The 22,039-nt window shown below is 41.9% G+C and overlaps 3 protein-coding genes across 5 annotated transcripts; 2 read left to right on the top strand and 1 right to left on the bottom strand.

Moving 5' to 3' along the window:
• Window positions 1-541: 541 nt before the first annotated feature.
• On the top strand, window positions 542-13,683 carry carm1 (coactivator-associated arginine methyltransferase 1; the record flags this gene model as incomplete). 3 transcript variants are annotated; one of them, XM_084488122.1, is made up of 15 exons in its annotated part: window positions 542-683; window positions 2,417-2,542; window positions 3,793-3,899; window positions 4,280-4,384; window positions 4,514-4,624; window positions 5,972-6,149; window positions 6,719-6,809; window positions 7,026-7,107; window positions 7,305-7,390; window positions 7,594-7,683; window positions 7,824-7,961; window positions 8,293-8,382; window positions 8,821-8,933; window positions 9,581-9,658; window positions 11,823-13,683. In XM_084488122.1, the coding sequence occupies 15 exons, from the start codon at window positions 542-544 to the stop codon at window positions 11,957-11,959; spliced, it is 1,674 nt and encodes a 557-aa protein (XP_084344248.1). In that variant the 3' UTR covers window positions 11,960-13,683. The 3 variants fall into 3 exon arrangements, 1 of the variants encoding a protein (XP_084344248.1); XR_014641712.1 differs by lacking the exon at window positions 8,821-8,933 and having other exon boundaries at window positions 543-683; window positions 11,823-11,879; XR_014641713.1 differs by lacking the exons at window positions 8,821-8,933; window positions 11,823-13,683 and adding an exon at window positions 10,248-10,317 and having other exon boundaries at window positions 543-683.
• A 133-nt stretch (window positions 13,684-13,816) lies between these two features.
• On the bottom strand, window positions 13,817-19,797 carry yipf2 (Yip1 domain family, member 2). Its single transcript, XM_084488123.1, has 9 exons — window positions 19,542-19,797; window positions 19,205-19,267; window positions 18,813-18,955; window positions 18,235-18,312; window positions 17,918-18,005; window positions 17,585-17,701; window positions 16,577-16,743; window positions 15,857-16,039; window positions 13,817-15,486 (listed from the first exon to the last, which is right to left on the bottom strand). The coding sequence occupies exons 2-9, from the start codon at window positions 19,233-19,235 to the stop codon at window positions 15,394-15,396; spliced, it is 900 nt and encodes a 299-aa protein (XP_084344249.1). The 5' UTR covers window positions 19,236-19,267; window positions 19,542-19,797; the 3' UTR covers window positions 13,817-15,393.
• Window positions 19,798-19,884: 87 nt separating this feature from the next.
• timm29 (translocase of inner mitochondrial membrane 29) lies at window positions 19,885-21,026 on the top strand (the record flags this gene model as incomplete). The annotated part of the gene is made up of 2 exons (XM_084487096.1): window positions 19,885-19,975; window positions 20,199-21,026. 2 exons carry the CDS (start codon window positions 19,885-19,887, stop codon window positions 20,798-20,800), a joined length of 693 nt encoding a protein of 230 aa, XP_084343222.1. The 3' UTR covers window positions 20,801-21,026.
• Window positions 21,027-22,039: the final 1,013 nt, after the last annotated feature.

Below are 22,039 nucleotides of genomic sequence, written 5' to 3'. Positions count from 1 at the left end.
TATTAGAATGTATGGTGGATTTATAGAAACTGAGAATGGTGATCTGAATTGAACGCTGACGTAGCCAACGTTTCTTCATCGTCGGAAGGTCATAAACTTTCCTAGTCCCTGAAGGGCACTTGAACGCCCCATTATTTCCCGCCAGTATATTGTACAGTAAAGGAAAAAATAAAAGGTATGACAATGGTAACGCCAATCCTTTCAGCATTACAATTATGTGGCATGTCATCATGCCAACATCAATCAAATGAATCGCGCAATAATGGTTGATCGCACATTGATACCTGAGATCAACATGCGAATACGAAAAAAATAAAAGAAGCATTCATCATACAACACTGAGGGCCAAATGCACATAGATCCATCCAGCCATGTCAATGTGTCTTCAAGACGTATTCGTTTCTATTTTATGTCCACCAACACCATAACCACACACGCGCGCGCAAACACGCGCACAAACAAAGAGCGAAGAAGAACGGCACATTTCTATTGGACGTGAGCGCCGCCGACTCGCAGCTATCTCTACCTCTCCAGATCGAAGATGGCGATGTCGGTGTTTCCCGGCGTGCGGCTCCTCTCCATCGGAGATGCGAACGGAGACATACAGCGCCACTCTGAGCAACAACCATTGCGTCTTGAAGTGAAAACCACACAAGACGCGGCACTTATCAATCTCTCCAATGGTGAGCGGGGCTGTTTATTTGCCCATCTTCAGATGTTCGGCCTGCTATAGCTATTAATGCTAATGCTATGTACCATATACTGCTAGTCGGTCCATATGCAGAGGTAACCTAGGAAAGACGGCTAGCGCGGATCCAACTTTAGCTTGATTTCGTGCAAATCGCAATGGAGCCGAGGAAAGCGGGGCCGTTCTTATGGCCCAGGGGGGTTTTAAAATACATGTTATTTGTTCCCCGCGGCATTTTGACGGCATGGGGAAACTTGCAGCACGAACGCCAGCGTCCGGCTGTATCAGCTAGCCGTTTTATTATAATGTCCATAATACCTGGCTAGCTGAACAATACCGCACAGTTTGAACTGAGGACCGCGATGCAACATGCCTACTTGGTGCCCGTCTTGCCTTTGTTGTTGAGGGCGGTTTTGATTTAACTACAATGATTCGAGTACCCCCAGTAGCGTTATGGCTAAAGCTAGCAAACTCGCGATTGTTTTTGGGCATGAGAAAGTAGGACTAGCTGGTTTTTCATTATCCATTACGGTGCACAGACTCGAGGCTGACTGACTGTACCCTTTTTGTAATGTACCGGTAATAATGCAAGCACAATCCTGGCTTAAATACGGCGCCTTTAGTAATGGCTAGTATTTGATCTTTTCCTACTTTTCTTAGCGAGAGGGGGCCCACATTAGTTAAGCATTCATCTTTGTTCTCACCGGAACAATAGCGTAGTCCCCTGCCGGTATTATGAGCCCACCAGTTTTCAAGCTGTTGGGTGACCAACCGCGTGTGCGTGAAATGCTGAAATAAGATGGACCCCATCGCCTTACTCATTTGTAGTCATATTATTTGCATGTAAAGTAGACCTGCCCACTCCTATTCGATTTCACTATTGAGTAAGGGGGATCATGCAATTAAGTTGATCCAGCTGTCAAAGTTTGGATCCTTATCCTAAAGTCAACCCTTCTCCTCAGGTTATACTTGACCTTACGCAATGTAATCTAAGCTTACCGTCCTGCAACAAACTGCATGCCTAACATAACTGTTATTGGAAAAAAAAAATTGAAACGGAGCAACACATTTTATTTACGTCATTGCTTTAAAGGCCTTGAGTGCAGAGTTGCAAGAATAAGTCAAGCCAACGCCATTCAGAGCTTGCCCACTGTGCCTTCACTTTGAGGCTTCCTGATAACTTTTCATGCCAGAAATGGGCAGATTTTCAAACAAACTATATTGACTTGCAATTGGAACTCAGCAAACTTCTGCTCCTTTACCCAACCGACCAGTCTAACCTGCAAGCTCATGTTATATCTTTTCTGGCATATGCCCCACTCCCTTTCAAACGGTCCAGGTCGGGCCAATCCCAACTGTTTATTTAATATAGGGTGGATTCTGATGCCCTGGTTGGTTTTAGGTCTATCCAATTGCGTCTACAGGCATTTTAGGCTGCAAACGTTAATGGCGCCCTTTGAAAATCTGTCGAGGTTCCAGGCATGCATCTGTTAATTTGTAGACTTGTATAATATATGTAAACATTATGAAACTATTATTTGAATTACTATACACTATTGAATTATATTTAATAGTATATATATTATTATTGTTGGTGAATGTTTACGGTGGTGGTATGCTACTACAGTTATTTTCTTGATATACATAAAGATAGTTTAGTTAAAGAGACTGAGGCTGTAGATGTGCGTCTTCCAAATCCTAACCAATTCACTGTTCTTTCATTTTCAGGAGAGGACACATGCGTGTTCAAGTGCTCTGTCTCCCGGGAGACGGAGTGCAGTCGCGTGGGAAAGCAGTCGTTCATCATCACACTGGGCTGCAACAGCGTCCTACTACAGTTCGCCTCACCAGCTGGTAAACGCACGCATGCATGCAGGCACACTCACACTAAATATTTAAAAACCTCAAGCTGAGAAATACATTTTCAATGGACATTGTCATACTGGAGTGAAGAGTATTTTTATGTTTTACTACAGTACAGAAATCTTAAGACAATATCAGAAAAACTTATTGTGATTTAGGAAAACAAGTAAGGCAGAGAATTCAGACACTGTTTATGCACCTAAAGGCTATCTGCATTTGTCTCCTAAACATGCAAACACCGGATGGCTGTCAACCATGCAGGTTTAAGTGCATTTGCATACAGAGCACATATTTACTTTAATCAATTCTTTTCTGTTTTGACATGCGCTATTCTGTAATCTAGTAGGGGTGACCTCGAAGATTAAAATCTATGATAGGAAGACGTTTAGTAGACACTTCGTCCTTAATAATCGAATTGCGGTGTCTGTAAATTTGTGTGTATAACAGCGAGACATTCCATTGGGTGGATGGAGATGCTGAATCAATGATTCCACAGCATTGCTTGACTTCTAGAAGGGAAAGCCGATAAGCTATACAATTGGTTATTTTCTTTCAGTCTGGGATTTTTCTTCTGTATGCAATTTGCCATGTTTTGCTTTCAATAAATGTCCTAATTGTTTGCTTGATAACCACTTAGTGTATTGGCAGTGGCACTAATCAATTGTTTATTTTCTAAGTAAGTTTTCTAAGTAGTGACTGTTAGTAACTGTTAGTAAAAATAAAAAGGCAGGAAAGAAACGTCTATAGGTTGGCAGCATTTCTAAACAATTAAAGATGATCCAGAGAAAGTCAATGCAACCTGTCAGCCGCAGCTGTCGTATCATACCACTCACGCTGGCAGAATAATTCTCTCCTTCTGTACTCAGTAGTACATTTTTGCTCTTCTGCTGAATTGAATGTACCGCATTTGTTCTGTATGCTGAAACGCATTGTTTGTATTTAATTATTGTACATTAATTATGGTAATTAGTCTATATTATAATGTATACGTATATATAAGGCTGAAAGTATGTTTGTTTTTATTTTCAAAGAGACTGCGTCTATAGGGTAACCAACAGCTTCGACTTTGATCATACCTGTAAAATGTCACCTGCTCATAGAGGGCTTACTACAGCCTACAATGACCAACATATTTTACAATGGATGCTTCCGCAATTTTCCTTTATGAGATCCATCTCTTTTTAGTGAGTAAATATTAACTTGTACCTTTTACTCAATTGTATGCATGTCCTCTGTTCCAGACTTTTCATCATTCTATAACCTTCTGAAGAACTGCCGTGGGCACAGTGGTGAGCGCTCGGTGTTCAGCGACCGGACGGAGGAGTCATCCGCTGTGCAGTACTTCCAGGTGGGGAGGGACAACAAACTAAAACCAATAGTATTGAATAATGCAACAGTTATAATATCAGATTGTAGGGATGCACCGATACCAGTACTCCACCCATTCTTCTGTGCATTGGTTTACCCTATTGCTTACCGAAATACAGTATGCTAATATTAATTTTGTATTGATTATTTATTTCTGCTAATACGAATTGGCAAGACCTTAAATGGCTATTTGACATGTGGACAGAAGGAAGGTGCTTAAACCGTTGCTCAAGATTTTATTCTAAGCCCAGCCATACATGGTAGAATAGCTTGATGGCTTTTTTCTTATATGCTCTTGTATACTTGACAAGTTCATGTCCGATCTTTCACCTCCGACTCTCTCTCTGGGAACTCTTGCAGTTCTATGGCTACCTCTCCCAGCAGCAGAACATGATGCAGGATTACGTCCGGACTGGCACCTATCAACGGGCCATTCTGCAGAATCACGTCGATTTCAAAGACAAGGTAACCGTTTATTTCTCGGCTCTGTGAGTGTTGATTTGTACAGTATCAACAACATTAAAGTGTAAATCAATACACAACGCTAAACCGAAACGCCTCACCGGGCTCTTGTAACTTTGATCTTCTCTTCAGGTGATTCTCGATGTGGGCTGTGGCTCTGGAATCCTGTCCTTCTTCGCAGCCCAAGCCGGAGCGCGGAAGGTCTACGCTGTGGAGGCCAGCACTATGGCACAGCACGCCGAGGTGAGACACATGCACACACACATTGTTCGCAAGAAATGTTTCCATCTAAATAGTTTGAACGTCGTACTTCTTGTTTAACACAAATATAACATTTCAGTCTATTAATCCATTAAAATAAAAATATTTGTAATGGTTGTATTGTATGTGTATGTTGTATTCTGCTGCTCTATTGGCCAGGTCTCTTATAAAATTACATGTTTCGCTATCAATGATTCTAACCTGGTCAGATACAACAAAGATGAGCCTTTAACATGATTAAAGCTTAAGTTGATTTGGGCGGGTCGTCGTAGCACGCATGCGCAAAACTGCGACACATACGCGACTCATAAACAGACAGGGTTACGCACAGGAGCGTCTCCACCTCTGTCATGGTCCACGGCGTGTTCTTGCGTGCTGATCCTGCCATGTTCAATAATCAATCACTATTGTTGACTGAACATTGATGCTAGTATTTTAAGGTGTAGGACAGGGATTCCCAAAGTGTGGTACTATTTAAAAATGAAAATGGTTTTATATCTTAAACAAATTCCGTTGCAAATAGGAGGCGCGCAGCATCAATATCCTAACTAAAAAAAAGTAAGTCGGCCAACGCAGACACATTTTGCAGATTATAAATTGACATGAGACATTGTAAACGTTCACAATCATGCTCTATGCTCTGTGATATTTTGTTCATCATCATTTCTATTAACTTCTGCGAGGCGCATAAAGTGGTGAAGATCGGTCATCTGCCCGTCTATTGCGCGTATCACACATGAGCAGATCTTGCACACAACGTCAGTCATGTCCCTTGGCTGTCCTATTTGTTGGATATTTGTTGATGTTGTTATTGTCATGTGTGTTCTGGTTATTTGCGCATGATTAAACATGAGTCTTATATCATGTTTAATCATGCGCAAATAAAATTTGCGCATCATGGCGATAAAACAAAAAGATAAAACAAAGCTTTGTTGCATTTTTTTTTTCTCCTTTTTGAAGTGGGGATTTGGGGTGCGGCAACCCGGTTGGGACGTAGAAGGGGTTGCGCAGGAAAAAAAGTTTGGGAACCGCTGGGGTAGGGTGTCAGGCTCTTATGTCGCGCTCATCATTATTTGTCCAGTGGCGTCACTCTGGCCAATCAGTGGCCAGCAGCCTGTTAACGTCACACAAAAGTATCAGATCAGCTCTCCTGGAACCTCAGTGGAGGTGAGACTGAAAAAGTACCAGGTACCTAATTTTGGCAATCGAAACGCAAAAAAAGGAGGGGCGAGTTGAGCTGGTACTGTCGGTGGGAAAGGGCCAAAAGACTTGAACAGGGTTTTGGCTCTGCCATTTTACCATGATTCATTGTGTTTGGGTGGACTTTAGGTGTTGGTGAACAGCAACCGTCTAGGCGACCGTGTGGTGGTCATCCCCGGCAAGGTGGAGGAGGTGACCCTCCCCGAGCAGGTGGACATCATCATCTCTGAGCCCATGGGCTACATGCTGTTCAACGAGCGAATGCTGGAGAGCTACCTGCACGCAAAGAAGTTCCTCAAACCCAACGGTGAGCAATGAGAAGTAGCTCATAAACACTGGTCATTAACGTGCAGATATACGTACTTTTATAATGCCCCACCTATTCTTCTGTGCATTGGTTTTTCCCTATTGCTTACCGAAATATAGTATAATACTATATAGCTATATAGCTAATATTGTTAATTTTGTGTTGATTAACTATTTCTGGTAATGCAAATTGGAAAGACATTTAATGGCTATTTGACATATGGACAGAAGGAAGATGCTTAAACCGTTGCTGTCTTTGTATCAAAATGCAGTCTAGATGTCTATTAACAGTTCTCTTGGATTATACTGGGGTAAAGCGTCTCTTTCTGGACAAGCTCAGTTGCTGTCAACTGTGCTTTCCACACCTGCCACTGATCTGTCAGGAGTTCGGAAAATTAAATCTCACTCTTCATTTTACTTAACTCTGGAGGGAAGTTAACACACTGTGAGGATTTCCGTTTTTTAATTAATTGGCTGCAAATAAAAAAAGATTTGTTACCAATCTAACTGTTACCAATCATCAATTCTGCATATCTACAAATGCAATAATTTAATGTCTCTTTTCACCAGGAAAAATGTTCCCCACCCTTGGTGACGTGCACCTGGCCCCCTTCACAGATGAACAACTCTACATGGAGCAGTTCACCAAGGCCAACTTCTGGTGAGAACAGCTCATTGGCATTGGATATTTTAAAGATTTGATCACAAATCTGTGTGGGTGCTTGATTTCATAAACAAAGGGGTTGACATGCATCATTCATTTGTAGACATGGCCTTCATTCATTTAGCTAATCAGAATTGACAATTACAGTGAACTGCTTTGACAGTCTCTAGCGTAGTTGTAGTTTCTAATGCTGAAATGCTCTCTACCTTTTAGGTACCAGCCCTCTTTCCACGGCGTTGACCTCTCTGCCCTGCGTGGCGCCGCCGTCGACGAGTATTTCCGCCAGCCCATTGTGGTACGTAATGCACATACACACAAGCAAATACTGGTAGTCTGAGGAACCTCGTATAGGGATCCGCAGAAAGGTCTAATGCAACCTGGTATTTTTCTATTTGAAGAATGATGAATTCAAGCCGGTTCTGATGGTATCCATGCTAGAAAAGCCATCCGAATTTTAGTGCCTCATCGTGTGGCTTCTCTCCCTGTGCACAGGACACTTTCGACATCCGTATTTTAATGGCAAAGTCGGTCAAGTACACAGTCAACTTCCTGGATACCAAGGAAGAGGATCTTTACAGGTGTGTGTGTGTGTGTGTGTGTGTGTGTGTGTGTGTGTGTGTGTGTGTGTGTGTGTGTGTGTGTGTGTGTGTGTGTGTGTGTGTGTGTGTGTGTGTGTGTGTGTGTGTGTGTGTGTGTGTGTGTGTGTGTGTGTGTGTGCAATATCCACTGCATTTACAGAAGTGGTTAACATTTTTTTTTTATTATTCTCTTCTGCTTAAAGAATAGAGATACCCTTCAAGTTCCACATGATGCATTCTGGCCTGGTGCACGGCTTGGCCTTCTGGTTTGACGTGGCGTTTATCGGATCAGTGTAAGTCAACATCATCTCTCATATCTCTGAATCTCTGCTCCACGTCGCGGTGCCATCATCGCCCAGCCGTCTTTGTCTAGTTGACGGCTCTTCCTGGCTTGTAATGCCCCTGCTGCGTGTCTCTTCTGCCTGTCTTTCAGGACGACCGTCTGGCTGTCCACTGCGCCCACCGAGCCCCTCACCCACTGGTACCAAGTCCGCTGCTTACTCCAGTCACCGCTGTTTACCAAGGCCGGGGACACGCTCTCTGGCACTGCACTGCTGATCGCCAACAAGAGGTAGGCTGGCCGCACGTAGTGACATGTGAACACTGTTAGTGAGCGTTTACAATGTAGTGTTTTCGTCTCAGAATAGGAGTGGGGAGAAAAAAAAGATTTGTACGCCTCAATTCGCAGCCTAACTTGTAAAAAGCTTTGGATGAAATCATCTGCTTAATGCAGATGTATACCAGTAACTTGAATCTGATGGTGCTGGTTTATTGTTTGACACCTAATGTCCTTCAACATTTCTACTCCATGCAGAAAATGCTACACAAAGTATAACTGAGCCTCTGAAAATCTGGTTGGATATTAACATAATTGTTATGATCACCCTGCATCCTTATTATAGACAAAGCTATGACATCAGTATTGTCGCCCAAGTGGACCAGACAGGATCTAAGTCCAGCAACCTTTTGGACTTGAAGAACCCGTTTTTCAGGTGAGTCTTTATACTATGGTCTTAAGCATGTAGTTATATGTTGATATTAAGATTAATTGTTAGTTATTTTATTAACCCCGGTGTGAAAATTGCAAGCCAAAATTGAGACGAGTTTGTGTATAAAGTAAAGAAGGAGCACTCTTAAGCAATAATACACTGCTACAGCCACACAGATGTCTTCCTCCCCCTTCTTCTGTTTGTCTAACCCTTCTGTGTTTGTTTTAACTTGTCCTTTATTCCTGCAAGTTTTACTTCAAGGGTTTTTCAATGAGCATTTCATTGCAGTACACTTCACAATATTTGGTGTTATTCTGCCGTTCTTTGGTATTTTGTTATCTTGTCAATCATATTAAACCATATCATTTAGCGATTGTTTTCTGTATTGTGCCGCCATTTTATTACTATTATTAACCCTGCGTTCCTATCATGTATTTGTAGGTACACAGGCACCAGCCCAACGCCCCCTCCGGGCTCCCATTACTCCTCCCCCTCAGAGAACATGTGGAACACAGGGGGGGCATACAGCATGAGCCAGGGCATGGCCGTGTCAGGTAAACGGGGCTGAATTGACTCGCTCCCCAGAAGTCAAGTAAGCTGTCGTTTAGGCCTGGTGTAGCAGGCGGCCCAAAGCGATACTTTTTTATCAGCAAGCGTGCTGGCCCCAACGTAGAACTAGAAATAACGCTACATCTTAAACTTCCCATGTCGTTATTCTGGAAGCAGGCGCCACACAGACTTGACTGCTCCAGTTTCTGGGATAAAAAGCAGCATGGGACAGGAAGGTAGTTGACAATGAAAAGGGTTTTGGGAACGTCTCTTTTCTGCATTGTCAGCTTTGGGGGATACAAAACGCATGCATGGTGAGCAAAGTTAAGTGATATTTTTATATCCCTCATTATCACAAATATGGTCCCGACTGGGCTTTATAGTGGTGCACATTCAAATGCTGTTGGATGGCCTCCCCTGAACTGAAAGCCCTCAAACATAAATGCGAGGGGAAGATGTCCCCACAATGGAAACGTAGGAAGGAACTCTCTAAGATACAGCTAAATGGGCACGATTAGATGGCCAAAGACCCACAATTAAAACACGAAGGACAGTCATATTTGCTATTGGTAATCTCAGGACCAGTTGACCAGGTTCTGATCGACGTTGCACAAGTGTTTTGATTGTAATGGCTGTGTTCTGTCTTCTCCAGGGATGCCTGCGGCTTATGACCTCAGTACGGTCATCGGCAGTGGTTCAGCAGTGTCACACAACAACCTTATTCCGTTAGGTAAGTAAGCAGTAGCACACGGGTGTAGGGAGACTGGTTCCTGTCTAACAACACAGGAACGACGGGCACTCAAGAGTTGTGTGTCCGTTATTACGTGGAAAACCCATAAAATAATCCTCACTGTCTGGTTTAAGGAGATGAGTTTAATAAGCTTTATGATCCTCAATTCATTTAGTTGTTAATTATTTGGTGGTTACAGGTCGTATAATAGTCGTTGACTCTCCATTTCCTTACAAAAGTTAATAAATAAAAAAAAGTGTCAGCTGCGCACTTTTCGGAGTATAGCTGGCCATCTTAAAACAAGTTACAGAGTACCATACTGTGATTAATGGGTCTTAAGGATCAAGATGGTTGTATCCATACTACAACCAAGGTAAACATTCACCTCAACTAAACTTGGCCAAGATTTCTTTTTTTTTTTGTTTTGTTTTACGGACACACCCACGGCAAACGATGTCTGTCACCCTTGGATGCATTGAAACAAACGCTGGTTGGAACCTCGCGATTAGACTGCACAAATCTATTTGGACTGCCTCAGCCGGTCGTTGTGTGTTTTCACGCTCAACCACTTTGCCTCCTTCTTTCACAGTGAACTCTGGGATTGTGAACCACACCCATTCTAGGATGGGCTCCATCATGAGCACAGGAATTGTCCAGGGTATGTCCACTCCTCGGGTGCATCTCTGTCCATACCTACACTTCATGCAGTGTTCCCCAACCTTGGGGTCACCTGATATGCATATACATTAACATTTAGGGCATGCAGCTGACGCTTTTATCCAAAGTGACTTACAATAAGTACATTTGTCCGAAGGAGAAACAAAAATATATCCCTGTCAGTACTTTAAGGTTGTCCATAGACAAAAGTGCCACACACTTACAATTGCTAGGTTAACCCAATCCCCATATATTACAAAGATAGCTTGGATGTATTATTACATTTTTTTGTGCCAGGATGGATGTGGACTGATATCAAAGTAGATTGCATGACGTATGAGCAATAGACATAAGATGTCCCATTCGTGACTGAAAAAAACTAACAGGGAAAGGTTGTTGCAATGTGCGTAAGGTCACAATATCATACATAGGTTGATATTAGGGGAAGATGTTTATGGGGTAAAAATAGATGCATGTTTGAAGAAGATGCCTGCAACACAAAATGTATCGGACATAAAAAAAAAAAAAAATGGGGTCATGGATTCAAAAAAGGTTGGGGAACACTGACTAAGAGTTAACAGATAAACAGCCCTGGGGAGATGTAGGATGCACATGGTGATCATGGGTTCACCGCAAAGACTTTAAAGAGATACACCGATGAGTTTGGGGGTGACTGGCACATCTGTTTTGTTTCATTTTTTAGCCCACTTTGCTATGGCAAAGTGAAAGAACAAGAACAGCCACTGACATTCTTTCCTCTACATTTTGATCAGTATCAATCTTCTACAGTATGATACCCACCTTCCTCTGTGCAGTGAAGACATATTCTTACCCTGACCCTAATTCCACCAAATAACTACAAGAAAGACCCTGAAATACCTGATATCCTACCATTTAAACTATAAACACCAAACTAATCCTGCAATCATTGACACAATTCTTTAGTTATGTTCCAAGGTCATTGCTTTGTAAAGAAGACCGTCTAAACTAAGGACGGAAACAAATCAAACATAAAATTTCCAAATGGATGGAGAGAGGCTTCATTGAGGCCTAAACTAGTGTTTTTTTTCTTTTTCTTTGTGTCTAGCTAAATATGAACTAACATTTTCTGCATAAACATGTTATGGAAAACTTGACCCTGTAAGGACAGGGTTTGTGTTCCAACCAATTTATATTTTTGTGTATTTTTGCTTGGAGAAAAATACACAAACCCTTTTAGAAATTCTGTTTTCTTTTTTCAACCTGTTCCACTGGATGTTAGTGTAATGGCTGAGAGGCCTTGGATCTTCAAACGCCACCTCCCAATATCTTCTTTGTGTTCCATGGGAACTGCAGATTTATTTTGCTTGCTGGATGTCATGTCATGGTACAACCAGAAATGCAGCACTTGGCTCTTAACCATTTACTTCCATTGTTCCTGGCTGTCTGCTGCTTACTTGGTGCAAGGAACAAGTAATTGCAAAAGAATCACCATATTTTTCTTATTTCACATTTTCTTTCTTTCCAGGAGCAAACACGGGCCAGGCCGGCCCCAGCAGCAGCACTCACTACCCCGTCACAAACCAATTCACCATGGGAGGAGCTGCCATTTCCATGGCCTCACCTATGGCCATCCCAAGCAACACAATGCATTATGGGAGTTAGGAAGAAGCTTCCTCCAGTCCCGTCCCCCCCGTCCCCCCCCCCCCCCCCGTCCTCATCCCCGCCCAACTCATGCATGAGGAAACTGAATCTTAAGCTCACAAAGGTGCCCAAACTCAACGGCCACAGCCAAAATCCAGTATACCAAAACCAGTACTATTCAGGCACCCCCTTCCCAGCCTTTTTGCTTTTACGTGATCGTCTACACTATTCTCGATGCCGTCCTCCGCTACCACAGAGACTCTTCACTCAAGCTAACTCCTGGACTTAAGACCCCTCCCCTCCGAGCGACTGCCTCTCCTCCTCGCTTATCTGACCACCTTCCGTCCACGCGACATCCGCCAAACTTTTTTTTGTTGGGACCTGCTACACTACACAGAAACACACACAATGCATCTGGGATCTTTCTTTAATGTTGAGCTGCATGGCTAGACTTTTTTAAGTACCAGCACACCCCCCCCCCCCCCCCCCCCCCCCCCCCTCCCAAAAACTCTCATCCAGGACTGCATGCCAGATATATAGTGAAAGAAAACGTCCCTACATTTCACTCGTATCCTCTCCATATCACAGACGGTGGTGACAGGGCCATCGTGGGACATCTTATTGTGAGATATCAGGTCACTGTCCTTTTTACCCCCTTCACATTGCAGCCTCAAGTTCACTGCACTACCATCACAGTAAAGAACTGTATAGCAACCTTGCTAGATTGTTGGACTGAGCCGCTGGTAACTCTAGTGATCGCCCCGCCGGCTGCCAAAGGGACACTAGGCCCTTTTTTTTTTTCTCCTTTTTTCTTTTTTGTCTGGGGGAAGGAAGAACATGTTTTGGATGTTTCATGACAAAAATGAACTGCTAAAATGTGAACAAACAATTTAAAAAATCCAAAAAGTGAAATGTGTTTGCAGACAACTATTAGTGTTATTAGAAAGTGAATACTCTTTTTAAACAGCCCCTAGCGGAGTATCTTGATGAAATACAACGGGACCACTGGGTGTCAGCCTGCTGGTCTCTTTTTATTATAGAAAAACCTGTAGCTTAGTTGTCCCCGTTTACATGTTGTCTCCATCGCTCATATTCTTGGCTGGTATCGTTCCTAACCTCTTAAGTTCCACGCCTATCTCCTACCTTGAGATTGTCATGAAAATACCCCAACCCCAATTCAGTCTTTCACTTGATGGTAACCAAACACTAGCATCAAAACACTGGCCCAGCACCAAGCACCACTTATGCAGTTGCTCCAGCTCTAATTGGAAGTACCGGGGATGTCACTTGGAAATGATGACATCACTCTCCATCAATTTGGACCAATCGGAAAAGATGGATGCAATATCCTGTTTCACCAGAGGTGGTGCTGTCCCTGAACTCCGGTGTTAGTGTTTGGTTCTATATTGAGGCAGAAGATAGACTTATGCATTGCTCCCGGTCTCGCAAACGTTTTGACTATTTTCTCTCAAAAAATTTTTTTTATTCATTAACAAAAGCAAAGTTTAAAAAAAAAAATGATGGAAAGTATCATACACCCATCTGGATCCAAGTCTTGCTGTAGTAGACCTACTTAACATTTTGTTTCATAGTTTGTTGAATAGAAATCATGAACATATCCAAATGCTTATCATGTAACGGCAACTCTATTGGCACTCATGCCCATGTTTCTTATATTGCTCTGTGTAGAAGATAGTGGTATCCACTTTTATTATGAAAAGTGAATGAGGAAGATCATTGTCTGACATTTTGTTGTGTCTGTGTTTCTGTCAGCCCATAAAAGCCTTTCTTTGTTAACGGTCCTCTACCATAGGCAACGATGGCTGCCCAACAAATATTTTGATGTAATTGTTTACCGTGGCGGCCATTTGGTATTTAGAGTTAAAGGTATTATTTTGTTTCCAGTTCACAACTGGCTACTCTTGAATCAGCTCATATTGGGCGGGCGCAGTAGCTTTCCGAGCCTGTAGGTGGTGACGTTAGCTTTGTTAGCCTGAGCATGTTCGTATTAATTGGGGTTTCTTGGGCCGTCCCTCTGCTGATTTGAGGGAAGTTTAAAAGGGTTTTTTGGGGAGGATATGGGGAATTTACGGTGTTAAAAGGGGCTTCCTACATTTTGAAAGATGCCTTGATGTCTGTTGAAGCCTTTCATCAATTTATTTCTCAGGTACATGAAGTAACTCTAATCTCATGGATGAGTGGTGGGGAACACTACTATTCACATGAAACAGCCAATGCTGATGTTTTTCTTTTGTTTATTATTTTTTTACCAATCTGATAATTGCTGATTCAGCCAGGAAGCTTTAATATTGTTGTTGGGGTCAAACTTTTATTTGTTTTATTATAGACTATAATGGATAACCACACACTCACAACATGGTCTAGTGTTTATTTCATTGACATGCCCAATACGTCCACACAAGTATTTTAGACGACTCACACACACATACTCAAACACTCTTTATTCATTCAGCTGAGCGAGCAAATCCTTCTTCCCTCACAAAATGCACATAATGGTTATGTAGCTGGGTGGATAGGACCCCATCGGCCCAAGTGCTTCCTATGCCAAAGGTTAAGCTGAGGAATAAGTGACCGTTTTTAGCGTGGCTTACATTCATCGTCTTGGACCAATCCGTCCTGTATCTACCCTGATGTCTTGTGCTGGTGGGACCAGGGGAGATCATCCTGTGGCACACCAAGAGGCTGTAGGCTTACCCATGTTCAGGGTATAACGTTGTATAGGTCTAAGTGGCAAACAATGGAACATTATCTCGTCAGGGTATACTAAACACCCTCAAACAGTGGGCATGCCGACTATCCTAAGTGAAGATGGCAAGGTAAGTCACAGAAAGGTGCATGCAATTTTTTTTTACATCTTTCAACCAAGTGTTTTATTAAGCAGTAGGAGGGGAAATGTAGGCAACAGAAATTGAGTGCAATAGTTGGCATCGATTGACCAAAACAAAGAACAGCCCTTGCCAGAAAGTGAACCATCAAGAGATCACTGAATCATGTTTATTTACACTCATTATGAATAAAATTTAGATGTCACTGTTAAACATGAAATTTGGGGTTTTCCCTCCGGTGTGAAGTAATTTTGAATGTCTAACTTATTACACACCTTGAACCAAGTAATGGTATTTCCATGTCTGGTACATTGCTTTTCATCAGAGAAATGCCATTCCCCTCCCAACTGGAATGTTGTTGCTATTGCCTTGGTTTCTGCTGAATGCAAAGCAACCAGTATAGCCGTCTGGATTATGCATTTTGTTAAGATGCCATGAAAGGGAGGAAGAATTGCAACACAATGTTATGTTGATGCTAATCTAGATTCATTGCAATGTACCAGAATGAAAAATAAATATAAGGACAAATAAAACTTAAACCGTGAGTCAAAGTCACAGTTTATCACCAGTAGCTGATCACATAGCAGGGAGATTTAGAGAGGCACACTGTCAGTGTGCCTGTTGGGTCACTTCGGTTGTCATCATAGGGAGTGGCGTGGTCAGTGGTGCTGCCATGTGAACTGCTGTATGAAAGAAATACATCTGAAAGAACCGAACAAGTATTAGATTATTTCCATATCCAGTTAAGCTCATAAGAATGAATGAGTTTATTCTATGCATATTTTGTTTGCATAGTGTTTGGCATGTATCCCGGTCAAACAAGACATTGCCGTGGGACAGGATCTGGAGTGTTTATTTTAGATGGTACGAGCAAGTACTAGTTATTACCCAGTCTGCTTCTTAAGGGGTGAGTGACATTATTGAAATCAATGTCAAACCATTATATTCAAATAGTTGAAAGAAATAGGAGAGCTGAGCTAGCAACAAAGTACATGAATTTACGATATTGAATAGTGAAATACATAAAAGGATGTTTTTTCGATTCAAACCTAACTGAAAACTGGCTACTTACTTTGCAGCCGATTGCCAGCAGCGAGTGCAAAATCAAGATGGTCAGCAGAGTAGCGGCCGCCGTCAGCTTGGTGTGGTCACGGACGACGGGCAAGAAGGTGAAGACCAACACAGACCCAGAGACCACCGTGGACACCAGAATCAAGAGCCAGCGCAGCCACTCCAATGGTATGATCCACAGGAGCTGTACGGTTGTAGAATACAAACAACATGGTTGGATACACGCATCAATGGAAATCTACTGAGCCACCACCATACTCTACTGGTACTTATAATAAGGAATTGTATGCAACCATACAAACATAACTATATTATTCATCCTACCCTGGTTGATTAAGTAATGGGAGACAATATGCACCTGTACCCTTACTTTTGAAGAAAGAAATGATGTGGCATTAACCACACTTCCATTCAATGCAAATTGAGCTATACTTTCATATATGGCAATCCAATCAAGTTTTTTATAGATGGAAAACATCAGGTCTTCCTTAAAGCCTTTTAACAATCCCTTTTTTATTGATTTTTATCCCCAAGGGATAAAAATCCCTTTTGCATGTGTTCAGTAAGACATACTTGTCATTACGTCATATTGACCACAACAACTGGTCCTAACATTTATATACTCGAAATAAGATGTATAGTTTCGGACAATTCAACATTATATGGAAGAGAAAAAGGTGGCCAGTATGCATCTCTGGTGGAAGAAAATATGTGGACTTACAGAGGTAGGGATGAAAATGAACAGGGAGTAGCCATAAACACACACTGTCTCCAGAAAGGTGTAGCCTCCCATTTGGCCCTCAGTGCCACTCCGCCAGGTCAGGAACCCCCAAGCACACAGTGGCACCAGTGAGGCATACATGAAGATGACTACTGCTGCGATGGTTACTGGAAACAACATCATATTTAACAAGTAGTATAACGCAAGTGCCACCAACCATCAAAACCGGTGAGACAGTGACACCCAAATTATACAGTCAATGTCTCACCCAAGTCCCTTCTGATACTAAATATTTTACCCAAAGAGAAACAACACAGAATTGTTAATATGTTGCCGCAGTAGTAGTGTGTCTGAGGTCAGATAAGTAGTTGAACGCCCCATGATTGTTAGTAGGTGTCAAGCCAGGGAGGTTTATAATAGTTGTTATATAATAGTTGTATAATTCCACAACATTATAGTTCCACATGGTCCCCTGGCTACCTTTTGTCCAAATTAAAACATTTATCCAGAACAGTCCTTAATATCCAAATCTAAGGGAAAGTATGGGAAAGTTGCAAACCTCAGGTATCATTTGGCGAACCGTAATTTCTCTACATCACAGTAACAACCAGGAGTTAGTAGACTGACCAAAGTGTATATTTGCAGGGCTCACCATTTCTTATTTCGGTGAGCCCTGCAGAACATCAAAGACGTAAATAGGGCTGACTATGGAACTTCCGAGGCCTTTTCTGTATGAACTTTTCTTGTACATATGTCTTTCTGTGTGTGTTTCTGTGGGAGCAGACTCCCCCTGGTGTGGAATTTAAGCTTTGAAGCTTATCAGACTTTACACATGGATAAGAAAGCTATATAACGCACTAAAGGAGAAGGAAGGAAAAAACTAAAAATTATCCCTTAAAGACTCAAAGGCAAGCATGTTATTAACCTCTAGATGGCAGCTCTAGAAGTCATGTTTAATAATGAACTTCATGTATTTGCAAAGATAGTTTTTGCATGGATTGTACTAACCTCTGTGGAATTGAGGTCTGTAGTGGTATGTCTGGTCTCCAAATTGGCTGAGGAATGTAGAGAGGTTGCCACTGATGGCCACTGAGAACACCAGTGTCACACAGATCCAGAATGGACCTACGCACACGCACAAACATTAATTAACTAAATTAAATAGACACCTGCTAATGGGTATAGTCCAGAAATCTTTTAGCATCTACATTGCTAAGCTGAGAAAATCATGTATACACTTTTAATGTTACTTTTGCAATGACATTTTACTATATTTGTATTTCACTTACCATCAAATTCCTTTTAGGAAAAATGTGAATTAATTATTTAGGCTAAGCTTACCATATAGATCTGGTTTGTTCCTTAGGTAGTGTTTGATGAAGTTCCTTCCTGGTATTGGCATCACAGAGCCTTTCAATCTGTCCATAACCTGTGTAACATAAACAATATATTAAAAAGTTAATTTGATTCCAAATTAGTTTCCTGATTGATTAGAAACTCTTAATAATAAATGAAAGATTCAGATTCAAATGGCATAGTGGCCATACATAACTGTTGCTTATCTTCATATTGGCAACGTCAAATAGTTTCTTAGTAACAATTGTATACAGGGTTAGCACTGCATACTGTATACCACTTGGTGTGTGTTTACATTTTACCTGTACTGTTTCCACATTGAAGAAGGATTTGTAGTAGTCAAATGTCCAGAAGCCTCCAGTTGGAGTCTCTCCTAAGAGCTGGGAGCAGAGTCAGTGGTTAAAGAAAAACGTTATACTTAGTGGTGAACTGGGAAAAGCAGCTGCCCTGTGCAATATCTTACTGAGATCAAGTAGATGGAGGCAACATTTGCCTCAACTCGAAAATGTATCGTATGTAACTTTTTCAATCACATCAAGGCTAACATGTTGGGAAGGGGGGCAACATAGTGTAGAGGGTTTGATTCCCAGCCGAAAAGTGATCGCCAATGTCTACAAAGAAGCCCATCCCCCATAATAGAATGCATCTTAAATCGTTCAAGTCGTTTTCCATAGAAGAATGTTCAATACCTCATTAGAAAAAGTTATATAAAAGGTTATAACCCAGATTATCTTATCTACTTTGAAATGCATCAGCACACTGCAAAATCACAATATCGAGTTTAAGTTATTTTTTGCATACCCTATAGTTAAACAAAATAGGCATGTTTGAGTGTCACTGGCAATAGGACATACGTTGAAAACATGGACCTTTAACCTACCTTTGAATTCTCAAGACCTTCCTCTTCCTCGTTTAAGTCTAGTTTGACATCATCCTCCCCTGAAAGGGGGGCAAGGGAGTCGGAGGCAGCCACTGTGGTGGCATTTGGGTCTAATGACAACAGGTTTGATACCTCTTCAAAATCTGGAAAGGGCATAACAAGTAGGTGTCATTTGTTTGTTTGAATGCTGTTCTGCATTTACTTGATTTTCCACTCTGATCAATCAGAGAGTCGTCCGAAAGAATGTGGTCCCTCCCATACCCACTTTGTGTGAAACCAACCGCTTCACAAATATTTACCAAATATTTAACACCACTGGTTGGGATGACAAGTATCGATCAACATTTGTCAACTGTATATAATCGCATCTCGGCAATCTATGGAAAACTCACCTTGGAATTTAAGTTCATCTGTATTGTCCATCGGGCTGACTTGAGAAACACCTAAGGGAGAAACTAAAAAAAACATTATTTGGTTAGGGTAACATGCTGGCATTATCACTACGGTTAACTTAGTGAAATATAATTGTTTGGAAATTATGACTTTAAATGATCAGTGTGTCTGGGCTTGTCATGTAGGCTATGTAGGCCTACGTTACATGAACAATATATGTCTTAATCATAAACTGCTCTTTTCAACAGTCCCTGGGTCTTTGCAGAAGTTGAGCTACAAGCTTCTAATCCGAACGACAAGTCATTTGACAATTGCAGTCACATTTACTGGACTTACCTGGACTGCTCGTTACTGCTAGTGACTGGTGGCTGCCTGGCTGCTGACGATAGAGCAGCTACGACGGTGACATGACATCCACGCCGCTACAAGAGACGTCAATGTTTTCAGTGCAGAAGGGCGGTTTTAGAAACCCTGTTAGTTAAAACGATTCTTGAAAATCTCCGAATATAGATGGACACAAACGTAAATATCTATAATCATGTGAGCTGACGACATTTCAATGGAGCAGCTGTCACCATCCACAATCCAGGTCCTTTTGTCGGGAATCTCGGGGATAATGACGTGGACGCATTTGACAACAACCTGGTCACGTGACTACGTGGGGCATCCTGGGAAGAAAATGGCTACCTCCTTGGTGACCAGGAGACTCTGCTCCGCCGCAGCGGCCGTCAAAACTACCCGATGGGAGAGATTAAAAAAGAGTAGAGTGGGTGAGTAACCCTGAGAACGTGTGGTTATTCAGCTTGTGTTATTGTGTATATATAACTGTAGTTGACATCAACGTTGAGTCCAGATTTTGGAAACTTGTTCTGCTGCCTGCTAACAGTGTTTGAATTTTCCTACAAATATTGGGGCTACCCCTTCGTCGTTTATTCAAAGTTAAATTATATTTCGAAGATTGAGATGGCATTTCTTTGTCATTTTCCTCCGCAGGGACGTGGTGCTCCGGCGTGCTTTTAGACTACAAGGAGGCAGTGCGAGAAGTGGGACTCGGCATCTGGAACCGTCCGGTTAAATCCTCGGTGTATATCGGCCTGCTCGGCGGTACCGGGGCTTGCATCTACACCCAGCCGGACGAAACCTCCTTCGAGACGGAGCTGCTGGACGTCTCCAACAAGCTGGGTCTGCTGTCGCCATGGATACGAAGTGAAACCTCGGACCAGCACGTGCTGAATCTGGTGAAGTTGCGCAACGAAGGTCGTTTGCGCCATATCAGCCTGGGAGTGGTTGCCCTGACCTTCTGCGCTGATTATGACCCCGAGGCGGACCTCTACGAAGCCCAGTGCGGGAACCTGTCTATACCTTGGAGGTCGCTTCATGAGCGGGTAGTGGATGTGGGCTTTGCCGGACGCTGGTGGATACTGGACTCTAAGATGAAGGACTATGATGTGAATGATGCGGAATTCAAGAATCTTCCAGTGCATATGCAGACAACGCAGCCCCCGAGTGTCAAAGAGGTAGAGACCACCGAAAAGCTGCATAAAGATTCATGGCTACCGATCCAAATGGAGGAGGACAAGGAGAATAATATATGATATTTTAACTAGTGTTTGACCGCCAGACTATACTATAACGTAATAAACATTCTCGGGCATGGCACCAAACGCAGACTCGTTTCTTTATGGGGTCAAATTGGTGCAGAGCAACGCCTAACTTGGATACCACCCACACATTGATCTTTCTGCATTTTATTTTGGATCAAGCATATAGCCATCACATGTATGTAATTTGAAATGACCAAAATATTAAAATAAATTGTTTACTTCCAATAATAATGCACTGTCGTACATTTTTTGGGACAATTCAACTAACACACATATCTACATATCTTTATATCTACAGTAGTATTTATAAGTATTTATTTATTGATTGTTTTGAAATGCAATTTAAGATTTCCTGAAACATGGGAGTCTCAAGTTAATGAACTGGTCACTGCAGCTGATGAACTGGAATAAATCATATTTTCCATGTGAAGTAAAACATTTCTTTAGCCAACAAACAATAATCCTCTAACATGTTTCTTTTATTGATTAAACAAAAAACATTTTAATTAGAGCATATAGGCTCACAGATTATACCTTTTGCTCTGCAATTCGGTTTTGAAAATAGATCTGTGATCATGTGACACAAGAGACCAGTCTTGTGTCAGTTTAAAATTGATATTGAATAAGTAGCTTGTTCTGCTGAATCAAGAAGCAATGGTGGCTCCTCACGTGCTCGTTGCATATTCCCTGACAGCCTCGAGCCCCAGTGAACCTCCATAGTACAGAGAAGGGTGCACATGACTGCCACAGGCGGGTATACTCTCATCCAGAGGCCTCTTACATAAATAAGTTAATTGTGTGCCTTCAGCAAAATGTTGATTTAGCTGACCTTTTACTCTTTCTAGAAATAAGTAAGCCATTATTGAGACTTTTAATCATATGATTGAGAGCGATTGATTCAAGCAAATCGCAGACAGGTGATCAGCTCTTAGTAATGGTGGCCCAACATCTGTTTCTATATACAGGACCCTGGACTTTTTAAGTTCAGTGCAGTACATTTGACAAATAATCAAATGTTACTGAACACACCATTCAGTTTCATATGTGTCCTATTTGCTACAAAGCAATCATTTGTTTAGGTCATGAACTCATGTCTAATATTGAATATGGTTAGAAATAATCAGGAAAGTGGGTGGTGAATAAATCATCCATCCATCATCCGTTTGTTACATATCATTATTTTTTAGATTCTTAAATCCATACTTCTTTTTCTGCCCATGAGCATCATAT

Source organism: Micromesistius poutassou (genome assembly GCF_964030765.1).
Source record: "Micromesistius poutassou genome assembly, chromosome: 1".
Classification (NCBI taxonomy): Eukaryota; Metazoa; Chordata; class Actinopteri; order Gadiformes; family Gadidae; genus Micromesistius; species Micromesistius poutassou.
Note: the sequence above shows the minus strand (reverse complement) of the source record. Positions and strands in the feature narration are given on the sequence as shown.

Coding starts and splice junctions, on each gene's coding strand:
- yipf2 (XM_084488123.1), bottom strand. CDS start 19,235: ATGGACAATACAGATGAACTTAAATTCCAAG. Junction 18,956..19,204: donor AGATGAACTTAAATTCCAAG/GTGAGTTTTCCA, acceptor TGCCCTTTCCAG/ATTTTGAAGAGGTATCAAAC. Junction 17,702..17,917: donor GAACAAACCAGATCTATATG/GTAAGCTTAGCC, acceptor GCGTGTGCGTAG/GTCCATTCTGGATCTGTGTG.